At 38.5% G+C, this 16554-nt stretch overlaps 1 protein-coding gene and 1 long non-coding RNA gene across 6 annotated transcripts in view; one reads left to right on the forward strand and one right to left on the reverse strand.

Annotated features, from left to right (window-relative positions):
- The window catches only part of ARID5B (AT-rich interaction domain 5B), a 330077-nt gene extending 314517 nt beyond the window's left edge, over positions 1-15560 (forward strand). For 4 of the 5 annotated variants that reach the window (XM_067465662.1, XM_067465661.1, XM_060768940.2 and 1 more), the window contains one exon: positions 6809-15560. In XM_067465662.1, the coding sequence (XP_067321763.1) occupies positions 6809-8965 (2157 nt within the window). In that variant the 3' untranslated portion in view covers positions 8966-15560. The remainder of the gene's footprint in view (positions 1-6808) is intronic. The other variant, XR_010909490.1, reaches the window with a different exon arrangement.
- Positions 1-16554, reverse strand: part of LOC137096492 (uncharacterized) — a 94738-nt gene that overhangs the window by 50340 nt on the left and 27844 nt on the right. The gene's annotated exons all lie outside the window — the stretch shown is intronic.

A 16554-nucleotide genomic window follows, 5' to 3' on the forward strand; every position in this document is an offset into this window, starting at 1 on the left:
GTTTATGTGAACCGTCCAAGGACCCTACAAGATTTGAAGACCAACATCCAGGAAGAAATTGCCAACATAACGCTTGCTATGCTGGCAAGAGTCATGACAAACGCCAGAAATCGGTTTACTCAGTGTATGGAGAATGGAGAATGGGGGATGTCACCTACCTAATTTGATCTTCAAAACTACATAAAACAAAACTTTAGGTATGCGCCTACATTATAATTTTTTTAAAAAAATTCTGATTCATACAATGGGTTTTATTAAGTTTTGAAAAAAAAAATGAAATTATGCTGCCTCACCCTGTATAAACATATTACACTTTTAAAAATCTATTTTTAAAAAAGATAAGGAAGAGTTTCTCAGACTGAAGAACAGAAGTATTAACAGAATCATGGCATTTACAAATATGGAAAGCACTAAAATACTAGATAATACTGCCATGTGTTTGGGTGTATTCACACCATAAAGTTACATCGGTTTCAAAGCACTTTAATAGTTCTGGACCCATTCTATAAAAACCTGAGGTGGATAGATTTACAAGAGACATAGGCCCTTCTGCACTGTCATATAATCCATATTATCAAATTGTCTGATTTGAATTGGATTATATGAGTCTACACTGCCTTATAATCCAGTTCAAAGCAGATAATCTGGATTTTATATAGCAGTGTAGATGGGACCCAGGAACTCTCAATAAGAAACTTCTAAGACTATAAGGAATAGCTTGAGATCATTCAGCATCCTTCATGAGATTACAAATAGTAAACTTCAGTAGTATGGAACTGTGACAAATAAAATGGAATCAAAGTGTTCAGTGTAGATGCATCTAGCAGCAAGATGAGGCAGTGGTATCTATGTTTGCCAGGGCAATATAGGAGGTCTCATGCTGCCTGTAATAACAAATTCCCAAAGCCTTGGCCGCCATTTCCAAAAGCATTTTTAGCAGTTCACTGGGAGACTATCCTTGGACTAACCAGCCCTGAGCTCTTCTTATGTAATATGATTATTTAGTCATTGTTTGTAATGATAGCCTAAACCCAGTTTTTCACAGTCACTGTTGAAATGGTAAAATTACTGATCAACATTTACTTTTTCCTGTTCCTTTTTGTTTTGTTTGTGTGATTGTGATGGTGGTTCAAGTGACTGTACAGTTAAAATGGCAAATGATCACATCAGAATAATCTCTAACAGGCCATTCTCAAGATCTTTTAGATCAGTGGTTCTCAGCCTGTGGATCCCCATGTTTTTTTGTGTACAACTCCCAGAAATCCCAGCCAGTTTACCAGCTGTTGGGATTTCTGGGACCCATCTGGTGACCCACAGGTTGAGAACCACTATTTTAGATGGCAATTTTGCCTTGTGGGAGCAGTACCATTAAAGCTACTAGGGCTGGGTATCAACGGAAAAATTTGTTTCTAAACTCGTTTCGTTTTTAGGGGGTCCATTGTGTTTCGTTTTTTAAAAGAATTCCGAATTTTTCTTTTAAAAAATTCGTTATTTACGAAATTTCGTAAATTTCAAATTGATTCGTTAATGGTGGACGCGATTGCGCAATACGCTAAAAAAACCTCCAAATGGGACAGGGGGAACTTCTGAAGCTTCTCTCTCCCTCTGTTGTTGACTGTTGGTGTGATAATTTATTTTTTTATCACTGATAAAACAAACAACAACTATAAAACTTGCACCAGACATATGGAAATAATAACGAAACAATTTCGAAACGATTTCGAAACAATTACGAAATAAATTGAAAAATTCGTTTTGATTTTTAGTTGCTCCTGCACGGCTCAATATCGGATTGTAAGCTAATTTAAATACGAATCAATAACGAATTACGAAATTAACGAACGAAACCGCCCAGCCCTAAAAGCTACCATATAATATAATATTGAAACAGCTGAGGAGGAGAGAAGATTGTCAAGACAATTGACTTGTAAAGTATGAGTGAAGAGAAAGTACTACTAGAAATGAAATGTGGGGTGTAGCAAGTAGTTATTAATAAGGGGATATGACATATTCAAGAAAAAGTGTACTTTGGTAGGATCCATTCGAAAAGAGGATGCAGATTTAGAATATATATTCTACTTGGATTTTGCAACTGATAATTTCAGGTTTCCCAAGCATTTTTCATTGTAAATCAAGACATCGTTTGAAAATATGCAGTTCTTAATTAAAATATACATAAAAAGGAGCATGCATATTGGTTTAAGAAACTGAAAGATTGCAGTAGAAATTGCCAAAAGCAAGGGAATTCAAAGTTGAGACTCGCATTCCATTCCTCCTTCATCCCTTTGTGCCTTGTTATTTATTGCAGGGGGGTTTGGATCAGCAAGTTATGTTACATACCATATGTACTGCAATAGCTACGCATGGCATAACAAGCTAACAATGGAGTGTCTGAACTTTGAACGTCCTTGCTTTTGTTGTTCTATATCTCAAATTTCCTGCGTCTTAAAGTGCAATTCTTTTTTATGTGAGCCGTAGGTCAAGTTCTTAGATGGAAAATAGAAAGTTCATAACACAGAATGCACTTATGTGAGCTTCCTATGAGAACATAGTAGTGTATTTCTTTTTCCCCCTGACAGATAGTAATGGGGATCTTTTTTAATACTGAATTCTCACAATTGATCAAGAACTTTTCAATGCTTTCAAGAACATCTGAGTTGTTACTCCGATGCTCCTCCATCTATATCTTTACCAAACTTGTACAAAAAGATACTAAGCTTGCATTGTGATTTTCCGTTTTAAAAATGAAATCCCCATGCCTAAACAATAGTTTTGGTTAAATATTAAATCTTCAAATGACATTATAAGATATGTGACTGAATTGGGTTACTGGGGTTCCTATAAAAATTGATGCTATGTTAATATAGACGTATTAATATAGCTGCATGTAGTTACGGATAATAATCACATTATACACCAGATCCGTGCAGTTGCAGAGCCTGGTCAACCAAGTAGAGAGGAGAATGACATATTTTGTAACATGTGCTTGTTGAGCTAGAAAAGGACTATCTGTGCTATGCTAATAATATAATGTAATATAATATAAGATATTGTATATACATATAATATTTGAAATATTATAATGTAATACAAATATAATAATATGATATTATATTATAATATTATTATATATGATTTATATTACATGTAATATTACTAATATTACAATAGAATGGTATAGTACGATATAGTAATATATAATACTGATATTGTACTATGCTAATAACATAATATATTGTACGTATATGTATGTATCTTGTAAGCCGCTCTGAGCCCCCTGATGACTTTTTCAGGAGCCAATTTCCCTTCCTGGATTAGATTTCTCTCACTTCCTGTTGTTTCACCCCCTTTCTTAACTATGAGTCATTTGTAAGTTGGATGTTTGTAACCCAGGAACTCCCTATATTGAAAAAAGCTATATCTAGACACGGGAGTACCTTTAATATCTTGTTTAAAAATGATATCTGGTAAGACTGATTTTAAAAGTAGCCAAGTAGCAAACCTATTTTTAAAAATCCTCTTTTCCATGGTCCTTATGCCCCATTGCTAGTTAAGTAGTTCAGGTATCTTTGTTAGAACTACATTGACAATCCTTCCCTGCTCCTTGCCATACTCAAGAGTTAGTGATAGTTGGCATTGGGTTTGGGGTAAGTGGCATGATAGGGTTCCCCTTCCTGAGTTTAGATACAAATATTATAACTGGTGAGATATCAAACTTAATTTGAGAAGCACTGTTTTTTCACTGTCCAAAGCTTCAGAGTCCCAGTGACTAGAGCTTCAGGCGTTGAGGATCTTCCCCATCCCTCCTTCCCCTTACATTGGCAGCTCTACAGGCAACGTCATGCATTACAAGCTGAAAATATATGGTGGCATTCAATGTAAAGATTATATTGACCAAGACACACTTAGGTGCCTCAATTGCTAGACCTGTTTCTGGCTACATTTGATGTGCTGATTCCGAAAATTGTACCAGTTTCCCCTGATCAACTCTAGTATTTGAGATATAGCACATATGCCACTAACAGTCTTCACCTGCTCACCCACAGAAAATCATGAGGTTCTGGCCCAACTTACCTGTCCGAACGCATCTCCTCCTATGAACCAGCTAGGGTGTTATGATTGTCTGGGGAGGCCTACTCTCGGTCCCGCCTGCGTCACAAGTACGTTTGGCGGAGACGAGAGACAGGGCCTTCTCAGTGGTGTCCCCTCGGCTGTGGAATGCCCTTCCTATAGATATTAGATCGGCCCTCTCCCTGTTGACATTTCGGAGGAAAGTGAAGACCTGGTTGTTCGAGCAGGCATTTGAATAGGCAGTGCAACGGACATAGGAATATGGAACAAATGGACGATGAGACTGGATCTTGATTTTAACTATGAGACACTAATGAGGTGTTTTATTGATTTATATTGACTGTATTTTATGCTACTGTTTTAAATTGTTTTTAACTGTTTTATGATTTTTGAGCATTGAATTTTGCTATTGTTAACTGCTCTGCTCTGAGTTGCCCCAGGGCTGAGAAGAGGGGTTTAAAAATATTATATATATATATATATATATATATATATATATATATATATATCTAAGAAACTAGAGCTGATGCCGTTTATCGAGTGCAATTTTCTGAATCAGCACCCCAAATAACCTCAGGAACAGGTCTAAAAACTAAGATGCCAATATTTTTTTGTTGGGTCACGTTATTGATTCTTTTCCTGCCTAAAAATAATCCCAAGGGCTGCATCAAGAGTTGCTCTTAAATCTTTCTTGACTGGCAAAACCAGTTTTCCATGCTTGCAGTTGCTGTTAGGGCCGCAAAGTTACTACAACCCTTATTCCTGCTAAAATAACCACACACCTCTCTTTATTATTAAGAGCTTGGGAAGAAAGGTTTTTTTTTTAACAACTTGCAGAATCTCATACCAGCATGGCCACTTGACATTGAACTGCATTCATTCAAAAGCTTGCTGTCGTGCATATTTTCATACAATAATAATACGTTATTGCAAGGTAATTTCTTCCGCAGTGTAAGCATTGAAAATATTATTTATTCAGTTATACGAGCTGGGGAGTTTTACACATTCTAGCTGAAAAGTAACTTTTTCAATCTCTGCTGGACTTTCTGCTTTTGTGAACATGGGGAACGTGCTTAAATCAAATTGTCTCATGGAAGTATGCTCCCAGTGGTATGATTTCTGCTTCCTGTATTCTAAGAAATATATATATTCTAAATTGGTTTTTAAAGACTGAACAACTTGCATTTTCTATTTAAACATTGAGAAGAAAGGCTGTTCTTATAATGATTCTTCTGTTCACTCAAAAATGATTATGTGAACTGATGGTTAATTGGTTGCAGTTCTGGTTTTTTTGCACAACACTTGATTCTGTTTTGCTGTTATGACTTTGAGTATAAAATGAAATATTGTGCTGTAACATATCTGAAAACTTCAATCATAATGGTTCCAAACAGGAAGAAAAGAGAAAGCCGGACATCTAGTTATTAAATATGAGTTTTTCTTGGTCTGCTTTGCTCATCTGTCTGGTATTTTCCTGTAATTGTATAAGCTCTGGAGGCCAGTGATAGAATTTTTTGCAAAGAGGCTAATGATGGTATTTGGACTGCAAAAGGCATATTTTAGTGTAAGTTTCTTTGTGGGGGGAAATATATGGAAGCAGTCACAATGAGTAACGGACACTTTAACTAATAGGAAATAGAAAAACCGAACACACGGGAAAATTTAAAAGCAGCTGCAAAGACATAAATCTTGTAGAAGATTGTGATTCATTGGCTGCCTTATATCCATCTCTCACACAACACCTTCTAATGCAGTGTTTAGATAATAACTTTCCTGATGCCTCCTCTTGAAAGAAAGAAAAGAAAGAAAGGAGGGTCTGGGGGTGAAGGTGGAATAACAGCAATAATAGGAGAACTCAGACAACATTGCTGTTTTATGACTGCTTTCTATTAAGAGCTGTGCCCAAGGAGAATAACAGTAATTTCGAAAAGGGCTGTCAGTCAGCTGTATCACAGATGGAGCCCTCTAATGACCTCCCGGGTCACAGTTCATTTGTCTACATAATGGAATGACTAGCCAGAACTGAGTCCACAAGCTTTATTAATAAGGGAGTGTAAAGAAATCCAACCTCATTGGCTAAAATTTAGGAAGGCTATATGTGGAAGAGGGCAGAAATGCTTTTGCTGCATGTTGACATCTTTATTTTAATCTCTAAATTAAGAGGCCCCTGCTGAACTGCAACACTGATTGCTCCGAACACACGAATGATGCTTCAACCATTGCCTCTCTCCTCTATCCCTCTGAAATAATTTTCAATATTTTAATAGGGATTTTTAATTTTTTATGTATTGATTTTAGAACTGCCAGAAGATTACATGTAAAGAAAGGGTAAAAGACATCAAGTAAACAGTTTTCTTGTATTATATATAAACAATATTTTTATATATCTTTCTAGGTTGTGTTGTGAACACAGGCATTTTCCCCTTCATTAAAATACGACCCCAGCATAAATGCTGCCTTGTCAGCATATCACCAGAACCTCTTTCATGTATCCTGATAGTATATTTTCTTTAATGTGACATACTGTGGTATTAAATAAGTGTATGTTTTTCTATTTCCAGAGTTTGTGACAGTACCTAAATTGCTAAGCCATTGAATTTCAACACTGTGCCTGGAATATTTGTTCCTAAGACACACTGCTATCTCGTTTTGTGGTGGAGTTAAGGGAATCTGCTTGTTTGTTTGTCGTTCATTCTACAGAGTTGTCTCACAGTTGTCTGTTGAAATGTTTTATTAGGTTCCATCAGAACAAGGGAAGGATCAAGAATGCCCAAACCAGAAAAACCTATCTGAACTGATAACAGCAGAAGAAATGAAGCTGTCTGCAGAAGGGCTACAGATTTCTCCAACAGATGCAATTGGGACATCTTTGGAAATGGCTGATGTGAAGGAAATTGACTCCAGTTATGAGGAGGCCAAAGAGGAGATGCTATCTGAGGAGTCTTTTTCAAGCACTTCACTGCTTGCAGAAGACGACATTGTCTTGGACTCTACAGCCAGGAATCTCCTCAGTCCATCAGAAGACCAAGAAGAGCCAAAGCTGGAACAACGTGCACCTTGTTTTGCTGACAATCTTGAAAGTGACACCCAAGAAACTCAATTTAGTAACTTCCCCACCATCCACCTACCACTGCCAAGTCAAAATGATATGGAAGATGATAAACTTCCAGAGATGGCAGATTACATTGCCAACTGTACGGTTAAAGTGGACCAGTTAGGAAATGAAGACATACACAATGCACTGAAACAGAATCCCAAAGTCCTTGTAGTACAGAATTTTGACATGTTTGACAGAGTGAATTCAACAGAGAGAGAAACACCAAGTTCCCTCAGTGGTGATCCTAATTTTGGTTACACACCACTTCTCTATTCCAAAGGCAATCCAGGCATCATGTCACCACTGGCAAAGAAGAAACTTCTGTCACAAGTCAGTGGGGCAAACCTCTCCTGTAGTTACCCTTATGGTTCACCCCCACCTTTAATCAGCAAGAAGAAACTGAGTGGAAAGGAAGACTTGCTGTCAAACATGTCCCAAGCTTCTCATGCCCCTTTGATGGACACTGGGGCAGTGAGCAGGCCCTCTGTGATCCAACATGTACAGAGTTTTAAACCCAAGAATCTGGAGGAAAGAAAGTCTGCTAGTGAAACATACAGGCACGAATCACTACTAAAGAAAACAGATCCTGAATGTTGTGACTTTTCCAAGCAGCACCTGAGCACACTGGCTGAATCCTATGCACTCAAGTCAGAAATCCAGGACATGAAAGACAGAATGAATGAAAAAAGAGCCTTGCACCACTCCCATATGCCCAGCTTCTTGGCAGATTTTTACTCATCTCCTCACCTGCACAGCCTTTACAGGCACACTGAACACCATCTTAATAATGAATACTCATCAAAATATCTCCCTCGTGACATGTACAGAGACACGGAAAACATTTCCATGTTTCCTCAGCACAGGCACCAAGACAAACATAGCTTAGCTTATCACCCCCCTTTGCACCAACATGAGAAAAAGAGCCCCATGGAAGCCTCATCAGATGATCAGCCAACAGATCTGAGTCTTCCAAAAAATACCCACAAACAGACTGCAAAAACTCTGGGATCTTCCCTTTTGCACACTTCATTGGGACAACAGGAGAGCAAAAGCATATCCCAGTTCCAAGCCTTGAGCAGCCATCCTCTGAGCATAGAGTGTAACCCCAAAGCCTGTCGGGTTTCTCCAATGACTGTTTCCTCCAAAAAACATGGTGAGCCACTTGTCAGGTCTGCCAAGCCACCAAATTTGAGGAGGATGGAAGGCATGGTCCATCCAATCCTAAGCCACAAAGCCAATGCTCAAACCGTTGGGTCAGCTCGGCCTCTGAAGCGTAGCATAGAGGATTTGGACAAAGCAGTTTCGGAAAAGAAGGTCCGAGCTGTCTCACCCCTCTGTGTACCAAAGGACATCCCCATGAAAGACAAGGGTCTTGAGCAAGAGGCTGAGAGCAGCAAATCTGTACATGGCCTACCTCCCAGTGGGATGCTGGAAGGCCACAAATTCCCCCTTTCAAGTCCTATCTTTACTGGCTTGTACCCAGGGACTTTATGCAGTGGCCTGAGCAGCCGCATTCAAGCTGGTTACTCTCATCCTCTGCATTACTTGAAAAATCAGACAGTGCTTTCACCTCTAATGCAGCCTTTGGCTCTCCATTCATTCATGGTGCAAAGACAGTTCCTTACATCCCCTGGAAATTCGCAGCAGCTTTACAGGCATTTAGCTGCAACAACACCTGTAGGAAATTCGTACGGTGACCTTTTGCACAGCAACATTTATCCTTTGGCTGCTATCAATCCTCAGGCTGCATTCCCGCCTTCTCAGCTATCTTCTGTACATCCAAGCACAAAACTGTAAATCCTGCTTTCAAACACAACAAACAAACTACATTCCTTTAGCCTGTGATGTCTTGCGAGATTTAAAACAAAACCAACAAAAATATCAATATTTGTGTTAACCAGCTAGCGGTTTTGTGGAATGCTTCAGTTTTGATTAAGACAAGGCTGTGGTTTAGTTGGGCTTCACTTTTCTCCTCTGGCTTTCATGTCTGCTCCTTCTGTGGTGTTTTCCCATGCACAAGAAGGATCTGTATCTTGCTCAAAATGAATGTGAGAGCAGACCAGGTGGCACATTCCTAATCTTGGAGAAAAAGATCTTTATTTTTTGTCCCTTCCCCCGCCCAAGAGTGTGGGTTTTGGAGCATTTCAAATAGGAAAAAAAGAGGCAGGTCTGGTGACAGAGAAGGTAGGAAACACATATGATCTATGGATGTTGTCTCTTCGGGTACCATTTGGGTTCCTGGCTTCTCAGAGCTCAAATCAATGCAATGTACAGTAAAACATGTCAATATTCAACTTAACACTATCAGAACAGAAAAAGTAAACACTGTTAAATTAGATTGTACATATCTATTTCAAAAACGAAAGAAATGCCAGTGTCAACGTCACTTGTATAATTGATGTAGATTCTTGTTTCCAACTATTCTTGTTGCTCTGTTTTGTTTGTTTTTTAAATTAAATAGTTTCTTTTTATCTGCAGCTTTTTTGGTAAAAAAAAAAGGCTCTGGCAATTGAGGGCTTTCAAAAATTGCATTTTCCCCATTTCCTTTTTCCTTGGCTTATATTTTAGAGCAGCTTTGGGGGGGGGGGGGGATGTCATTGTTTACAAAAAAAACCATACATTTTCAATGAACTTTTTCAATGTTGGAAGCATACTGTAGATCATACAATGGTGCAATTCGGTTCTAAGTATAGTTCCTTCTGCAGTGACCTGATCCTGAAAGGTGCTGAGCATTGCTTCACCCACCACAGTGGTTTTCAAGCTGTTTGTACATGGCTGTTTTACTGACTGCTGAGATTTTGCTTTCCTCACATCATGGTCTGTAAATTTGTTAAGGATTGTTATTTAACCTTATCTAGGCTGTGAGATTGTCCTGCATACCAGAGGGGGAATATATTCAGGACTGCACTGACAACAAGTTATTCAATAACATTTGAATGCAGGAGATCTTTCTTGTGTGCTTGAAACTATTTCAAGAATGTCAGCCATTGAAATAGATATTAGAGAGGGGGATAAAAAAAGATGACCTGAAATCCGTGGTTCTAAAGAAGGATCTGTGGAAAGAGATTGAGACCAAGAGCAGAATATAGAGTTTTAATTGTCTGAGCAAATTTGACTGTGTATTGTTTGTGCTGCCTCTTTGAACTTCAGCAAAGTGCCAAACATCCCACTGTGATCCAGCAAATTACTATACAACACATGCAGATTACTATTAAGCATGAACAGCAGCTTAATTTACAAGCCAAAGCACTTGGCTCCTGACTTTTTGGTTGAGTTGAATGCTTTTACAATAAAGCTTGGGCATCTAGTCATTGACTCTGTTTCCTGCAGAAAGCCAGCCTCATTTCAAGAGTGATGTTTGGCTAGTGCTCAGAATATTTCAGGATTCAGACAGTGGCAGAAAAATTTGGAAAATAATTTTGAAAGGGCAAATTTCTTTTCAATCAAGGAAAACTTTGATGGGCCAACAAATGCAACTCCATTCATTGATTCCCTCCTGCACAAGCAGGGAGAAGTTTGGATAAAACATCTCTCCTTATTTTCCACTATGTATTCATCGTGTCAGGAGCAGACCAAACAGTTGCATTGCATTTTTAACAAACAAACAAACAAAACACAAAGTTTGCAAGCTTGGTAATTGATTAAATGTCCTTTGATCAGTAGCTAGCCACTTGGTGTGCCTCTGGTGTTGCTGCAAGAAGGTCCTCCATTTTCCTCTCATTCTGATGTTATGGGCAAAGCATAGGTACTTTTGACACTCTGTCTGCCCTCATGTGAATAGCAAGGTAGCATTCTCCATTTAAGGCAACTCTAGTTTGCTCTTGTTTTGACTTGTTTGTGACCACCTGGTGTTCAAAGGGAGAAACGCCTTACATTGCCTGCTGCTCATATTGAGGGAAAAAGTGGCTGAAACAACCATTTGCTTTCAGTTTTTATGCAAACAAACACAAAATGGTCCATGCAAAAATGGATCTTTAACTACATTTTAAATGCATTTTATAATGCAGTGCACATTCGTAAATGTAATTTTCTTCAAACCAATTTTAAATGTTTTGTCTCATAAAATGATTATTTAAAAAAAAACAACCTCACACATTTCATCATGAAATGTGTGCATGAATTCCAAAGAATCATTTTGTCCTGATTTGCACATTCATCTCAGAAGCATGGATAAAACCAGCTCATTCTGGATTTTGAAAACAATAAATTCTGGTACAAAATGCATTTTTATCCCGCTTTGAGTGGTTGGCTGGAGGCCTAATAAGGGGAAATGAACCCTCTTTTGCTGTTCACATGGGCAGAAAGACAGAAGAGTATTGAGCAACTCTTGTCTTGTGATAAAATTTATCTGTGGGAAGGTGTCAGATGGATATATTCTAAATCAGATGCAATGCTGAAGACTAGATTAAAAACTCACCCCTACCCCAGCCCCTCAGTTTCCTCGGTTTTACATTCCTCTTACATAATGCCCCATCACAATGGCATTTCTCACTTAAAATTAGTTGGCTTTCAGGTGCTGCAACGTCCTTGGTTCTGTTCAAACTATGTAAAGGATGCCAGTTTACACTGACTGGAAGTAGTAGTATGAACAGTATGGTCCATATCAATCTCTCCCCTTGAATTTCTGGATTCTACTCCCCAAAGGAGAGTAGACATTGCCTCTTTGGTGCCATTGCCATTGAGGAGCTGGCACAAGGAAAGCGTGATGCAGATGGAGTCTTTTGGGCTTCCCCCCTCCCCAAAATAAAAACCCTACAGGTAGCCATGTATGACAATCACAAGATACCATGTTAGAAATGAAAAATTCATGGGAAACTGGTCATCCTACAGTAGAACTGATTTTTAAGACACTTCATTGCTATGGCTCTTGAGGTATGGACAGTTCCGGAGAGAGGTTGAACTTGGAAGCATTATATAGTGTGTAAATTCTCTATGATCAGTATCCATCCAAGTTGCAATTCAAATTCAGTGATCATGGAAACCAAAGGAAATGAGTGGAAACTACTCAAACAACACTGTGCATGCATGCCAGACATCCTATATTAACATTTCCTGTGATATGAAGCCAATTGCAATATCTAGTGTAACCTATTTAATATACAATGGTGAGGAAACCAGATTAATACACATCTACTGTTAAGGATCAATGTTATCTTCAATTAAATGCTTTTATGTCCTTGTGATAAAAATATATGAACTGATGATACATACGCAGGCTAGTAGAATTTAGAATAGAAATGTGCCAATGCAATATTTTCTTTTTCTTGCTGTGCTGCAAATATTGAAAAGAAGGAATAAAAACAATCATAGTTTATCAAATGCCATAAAGAAGGTATTGTTAGTCAAATTGCACTAAACCTGACTAATACGATAATTGAGGGGGGGGAGGGGGGACTTGGGCAGGATTATACAGGCCTGCAATGAATATTCTCGCAATCGCATGACTGGTATTGTAATCCAAGATCTCTCATTTGTTTGGGATACTCTGCATGTAGGATGGCCTGATGGTACCTCTTATATTAGGGGATGCTCCTTGTTTTAGAAGGATTGCCCCTTGCTTTGGGACTGCACAGGTTTGTAAAAAACTCTTCTTCGCCCTCATCAAGGGATTTACCGCAAGCAAAGGCAGCCCCGATTTGTTCAGAGCTCCCACCCTTCTCTCCTCATTTATATAGCGAAGATGGAGCTCTACACAGTCCTTTCCCAAATCTCACAGTTCTTTTTTAAAAGCTGTATTGTCTTTGGATGTTTGATCTGGTAACCATAATCTGTTAAGTCTTAACCTCATGTATGTCTTCTGCACATCTCCAATTTCAGCTGCATTGTATCATTTTTTTTTTCTGAAAAAGATCAAATTATTCTGAAACATCAGGGTTAATTAATTTTCCCCTTCTTTTGTTCAGTAGAAGAATGGGTTTGTTTTAGAAAACCCAAGATAGACTGTCCAAGATGAGGGCAACAGGGGCATAAATCTGTGAGCGAGTGGGGGATCATAATGCTTAAAGACCTTCTTTTTAAAAAAATTCTATGAATTTTATTAAGTATTAAATTTTCCACTGGCAGATAACTACTTTCTGTGTCTTAAATGGCGCTTTGTTTGCTTTGTTTAAGTTCAAGGGGCCTTATTATTGAATGAAATTGCACAAGTTTTTCTTTGTGCAATCAAGCCATTGTTATTGGTCGGCTGGTAAAGGAAACAGTGAAATCTAATTGGCAACAGAGTAATAAATCTATTTACCAAGAGCCCATTCCAGGAAATGTTGTAATTCCAACACACTCTGTTCAGGATTTATTAAAGATTCTGAAGGCTAGTGAGATTACAAAAGACAAAGAAAAACATGTTTCATATAAAGTCTTGTTAGAAGCTGTTCACTTTATCGGGATTTGGGGGGGAGGGGGCAGAGTATTTCGGGTGAGGCCTTTTGTAATTGCTTCCTTCCTTTAATAATCAAAAGAGATAGAGGAGTTCACCATTGTAATCAATGCCCACAATAAAGCAAAGACATTTTTCTAGCTTGTTGAATTGCCACATGTATCCTTAAGCCAGCATGCAGGGCACATATGTAACTGTGGCTTTTTGGATTCTGTTCAAAGAAGCCTTTGGAGTAGTGCATCAGTTGCCATTCCGATGATTTCTCTAATGCCTCTCTGGGTAGTATGTACATTGGCCTTTCACATTTGCAAGCTTGATTCATTAATTTGATGAACATGGGTTGTTGTAGGTTTTTCCGGGCTATATGGCCATGTTCTAGAGGCATTTTCTCCTGACGTTTCGCCTGCAACTATGGCAAGCATCCTCAGAGGTAGTGAGGTCTGTTGGAAATAGGAAAATGGGTTTATATATCTATGGAATGACTGAGGTGGACTGAGGTCTTGCCATAGTTGCAGGTGAAATGTCAGGAGAAAATGCCTCTAGAACATGGCCATATAGCCCAGAAAAACCTACAACAACCCAGTGATTCCGACCATGAAAGCCTTCAACAATACATTGATGAACATGTTTCCCCTAGGAATCTCTAGGGTCTTCGGGCATAACTGTGCTTAATGTCCATCATAGAGTTGTTCTAGAAGACCTACAAACTCCTAGGGAGAACACTTCCCTAGGCCTTTGTAGATCCTCCAGCTTAATTCTATGATCAACCTTCAGCAGACGGTTGTGCTGGAGGACCTAGAGATCCCTAGAAAGATGTTATCACATAGAAAAATGTTTATTATTATTTATAGTTTTTCCAACCCCAGCAAAAGTGGAGGCCTGAGCATACATATTTGTGACCAAGAGAATGCTAGAATAGTTGGTTATGTCTTTGCCCCAATGTTTACATTACCCCAGAATATAGTGTGGTTGTCCTTCATAGATACATCTGCCCATGCTATCAGCAATAGTCTCCTGTGGAGTCTCCTGGTTGGTATGTAAACAAATAACCCAGCCCAACGGTATCAATGGACCCAGAGCAAGTCACTTAGGGGCCCTTCCAGAATCTGAGAATGGCATGGTCATTCCATGAATTGAAGTCCCCCAAAATAATTTCCCAATGCTCTGGTATAGAAAACACTTAGGAATGGCCTAGGAGCAAACAGAGAGAAAAGGCTGTGGCCATCCTCATTCTGTGTGGCATTGAGTAGGGAGCAACATTACGTTGAATATTTTGTTCAGTAATAGTGTCCATGAACTCTCAAAATCTTGTTCTATACTGCTGTGGGGCTAATGAATGCCAGAAACATTTTTGTGGTTGTGTGCCTTTAAAGGAAGAAGCTGATTTTTGAAAAATTCATTTATTATTGCACTTGCTCAAATTGTGCAGCAGTGAGGATAGTCAAACCTAGCCCCTTTTCACAATTTGTATCACTTACAGTGGGGGTGAAATCACTGACATGAGGTTTGCAGTATTGAAACCATTGTCATAAGCACTTAACCAGTGTTTGCTGTAAATGTATTTGATATTTTACATGTATCCCCCCCTAGTTTTAAATATGATCTAACAAAGGCAGCATCATCTACTAGCTGTGTATACTTTCTTTCGAACCTTCATTTGTTGTAAATAGTGTAAACATTCTTGTGATCTGAGTTATTGTAGGTTATATGCTCCGTAAGGTGACTATTTGTATATAGAACAAAGTGGCCCAGTAATATTATAGCTTCCCATTTTTAAAAAATAAAAATAAAAGGGTTATTGAGTAACCTTTCACATTAAATAAGTTTAAACACTACCAGAAAGAAAGAAAAGCTGAGCCAACTATAAACACTCAATTTTTGTATGTTTTCCAAATTGTACGTATTACTGCTTTTGATACTGTATTATGTGCCAATAGTTTCCCAATCACATAGCAAGCAAAAGATATTTTGTACTTTTTGATTCACTGTAATATTTAATAAAAAATGTTATTATCTGTCTCCTGTTGTGTTTCATACATCTGTAAAGAGTTCTTTTATCCTCCAAGGGATTACCAATGCATGCATTTAGTTTTTCAGTTTTGTAGAAACGTATTCTCTAGATGACATAACAGTTGTCCTCCAAAGGTTTTTTTGGACCTCAACTCCCATGATCTCTCACCATTGTCTGTGCTGACGACGTTGCCAAGAGTTTTCATCTTAAATCTTGAGAGTCACACTTGCCAACCCTGTTCTAGAGAAGGGCCTCTAAAACTTTTCTTCTCGGGACTCCTTTTGTCTCAAGAAATTTACATTACCTCAGTTATATCTATAAAAATGTAATGTTTGTTTGTGGGCTTAACAGAACTCAAAAACCAGTGGGCCAATTGACATCAAATTTGGATAGCATACACCTAACAACCCAATGTATGTCCTTCAATCAAAAAAATTGATTTTGTTATTTGGGAGTTGTAGTTGCTGGGATTTATAGTTCACCTACAATCAAAGAGCATTCTAAACTCCACCAATTATGGCATTGAACCAAACGTGGGATACAGGACTCCCATGACCAACAGAAAACACTAGAAGGGTTTGGTGGGCATTGACCTTAAGTTTGGGAGTTATAGTTCACCTACATCCAGAGACCACTGTGGACTCAAACAATGATGGTTCTGGTCCAAACTTGGCACAAATATTCCATACGCCCAAATATGAACACAGATGGAGTTTGGGGGAAATAGACCTTGATATTTTGGATTTGTAGTTACTGGGATTTATAGTTCACCTACAATCAAAGAGCATTCTGAATCCCACAAACGACAGAATTAGGGCAAATTTCCAACACTGAATCCCCGTGACCAACAGAAAATACTTAAGGCCATCCAGTCCAACTCTCTTCACCAGGGCAAGAAAATGTAATCAGAGCCCTCCTGACAAAGAGCCATCCAGCCATAGATATAGATAGAGAGATATGATTCACACACAGAGAGAGATATAGTATCATAGATTTGAAAGG

Source organism: Anolis sagrei, chromosome 3 (assembly GCF_037176765.1).
Source record: "Anolis sagrei isolate rAnoSag1 chromosome 3, rAnoSag1.mat, whole genome shotgun sequence".
Classification (NCBI taxonomy): domain Eukaryota; kingdom Metazoa; phylum Chordata; class Lepidosauria; order Squamata; family Dactyloidae; genus Anolis; species Anolis sagrei.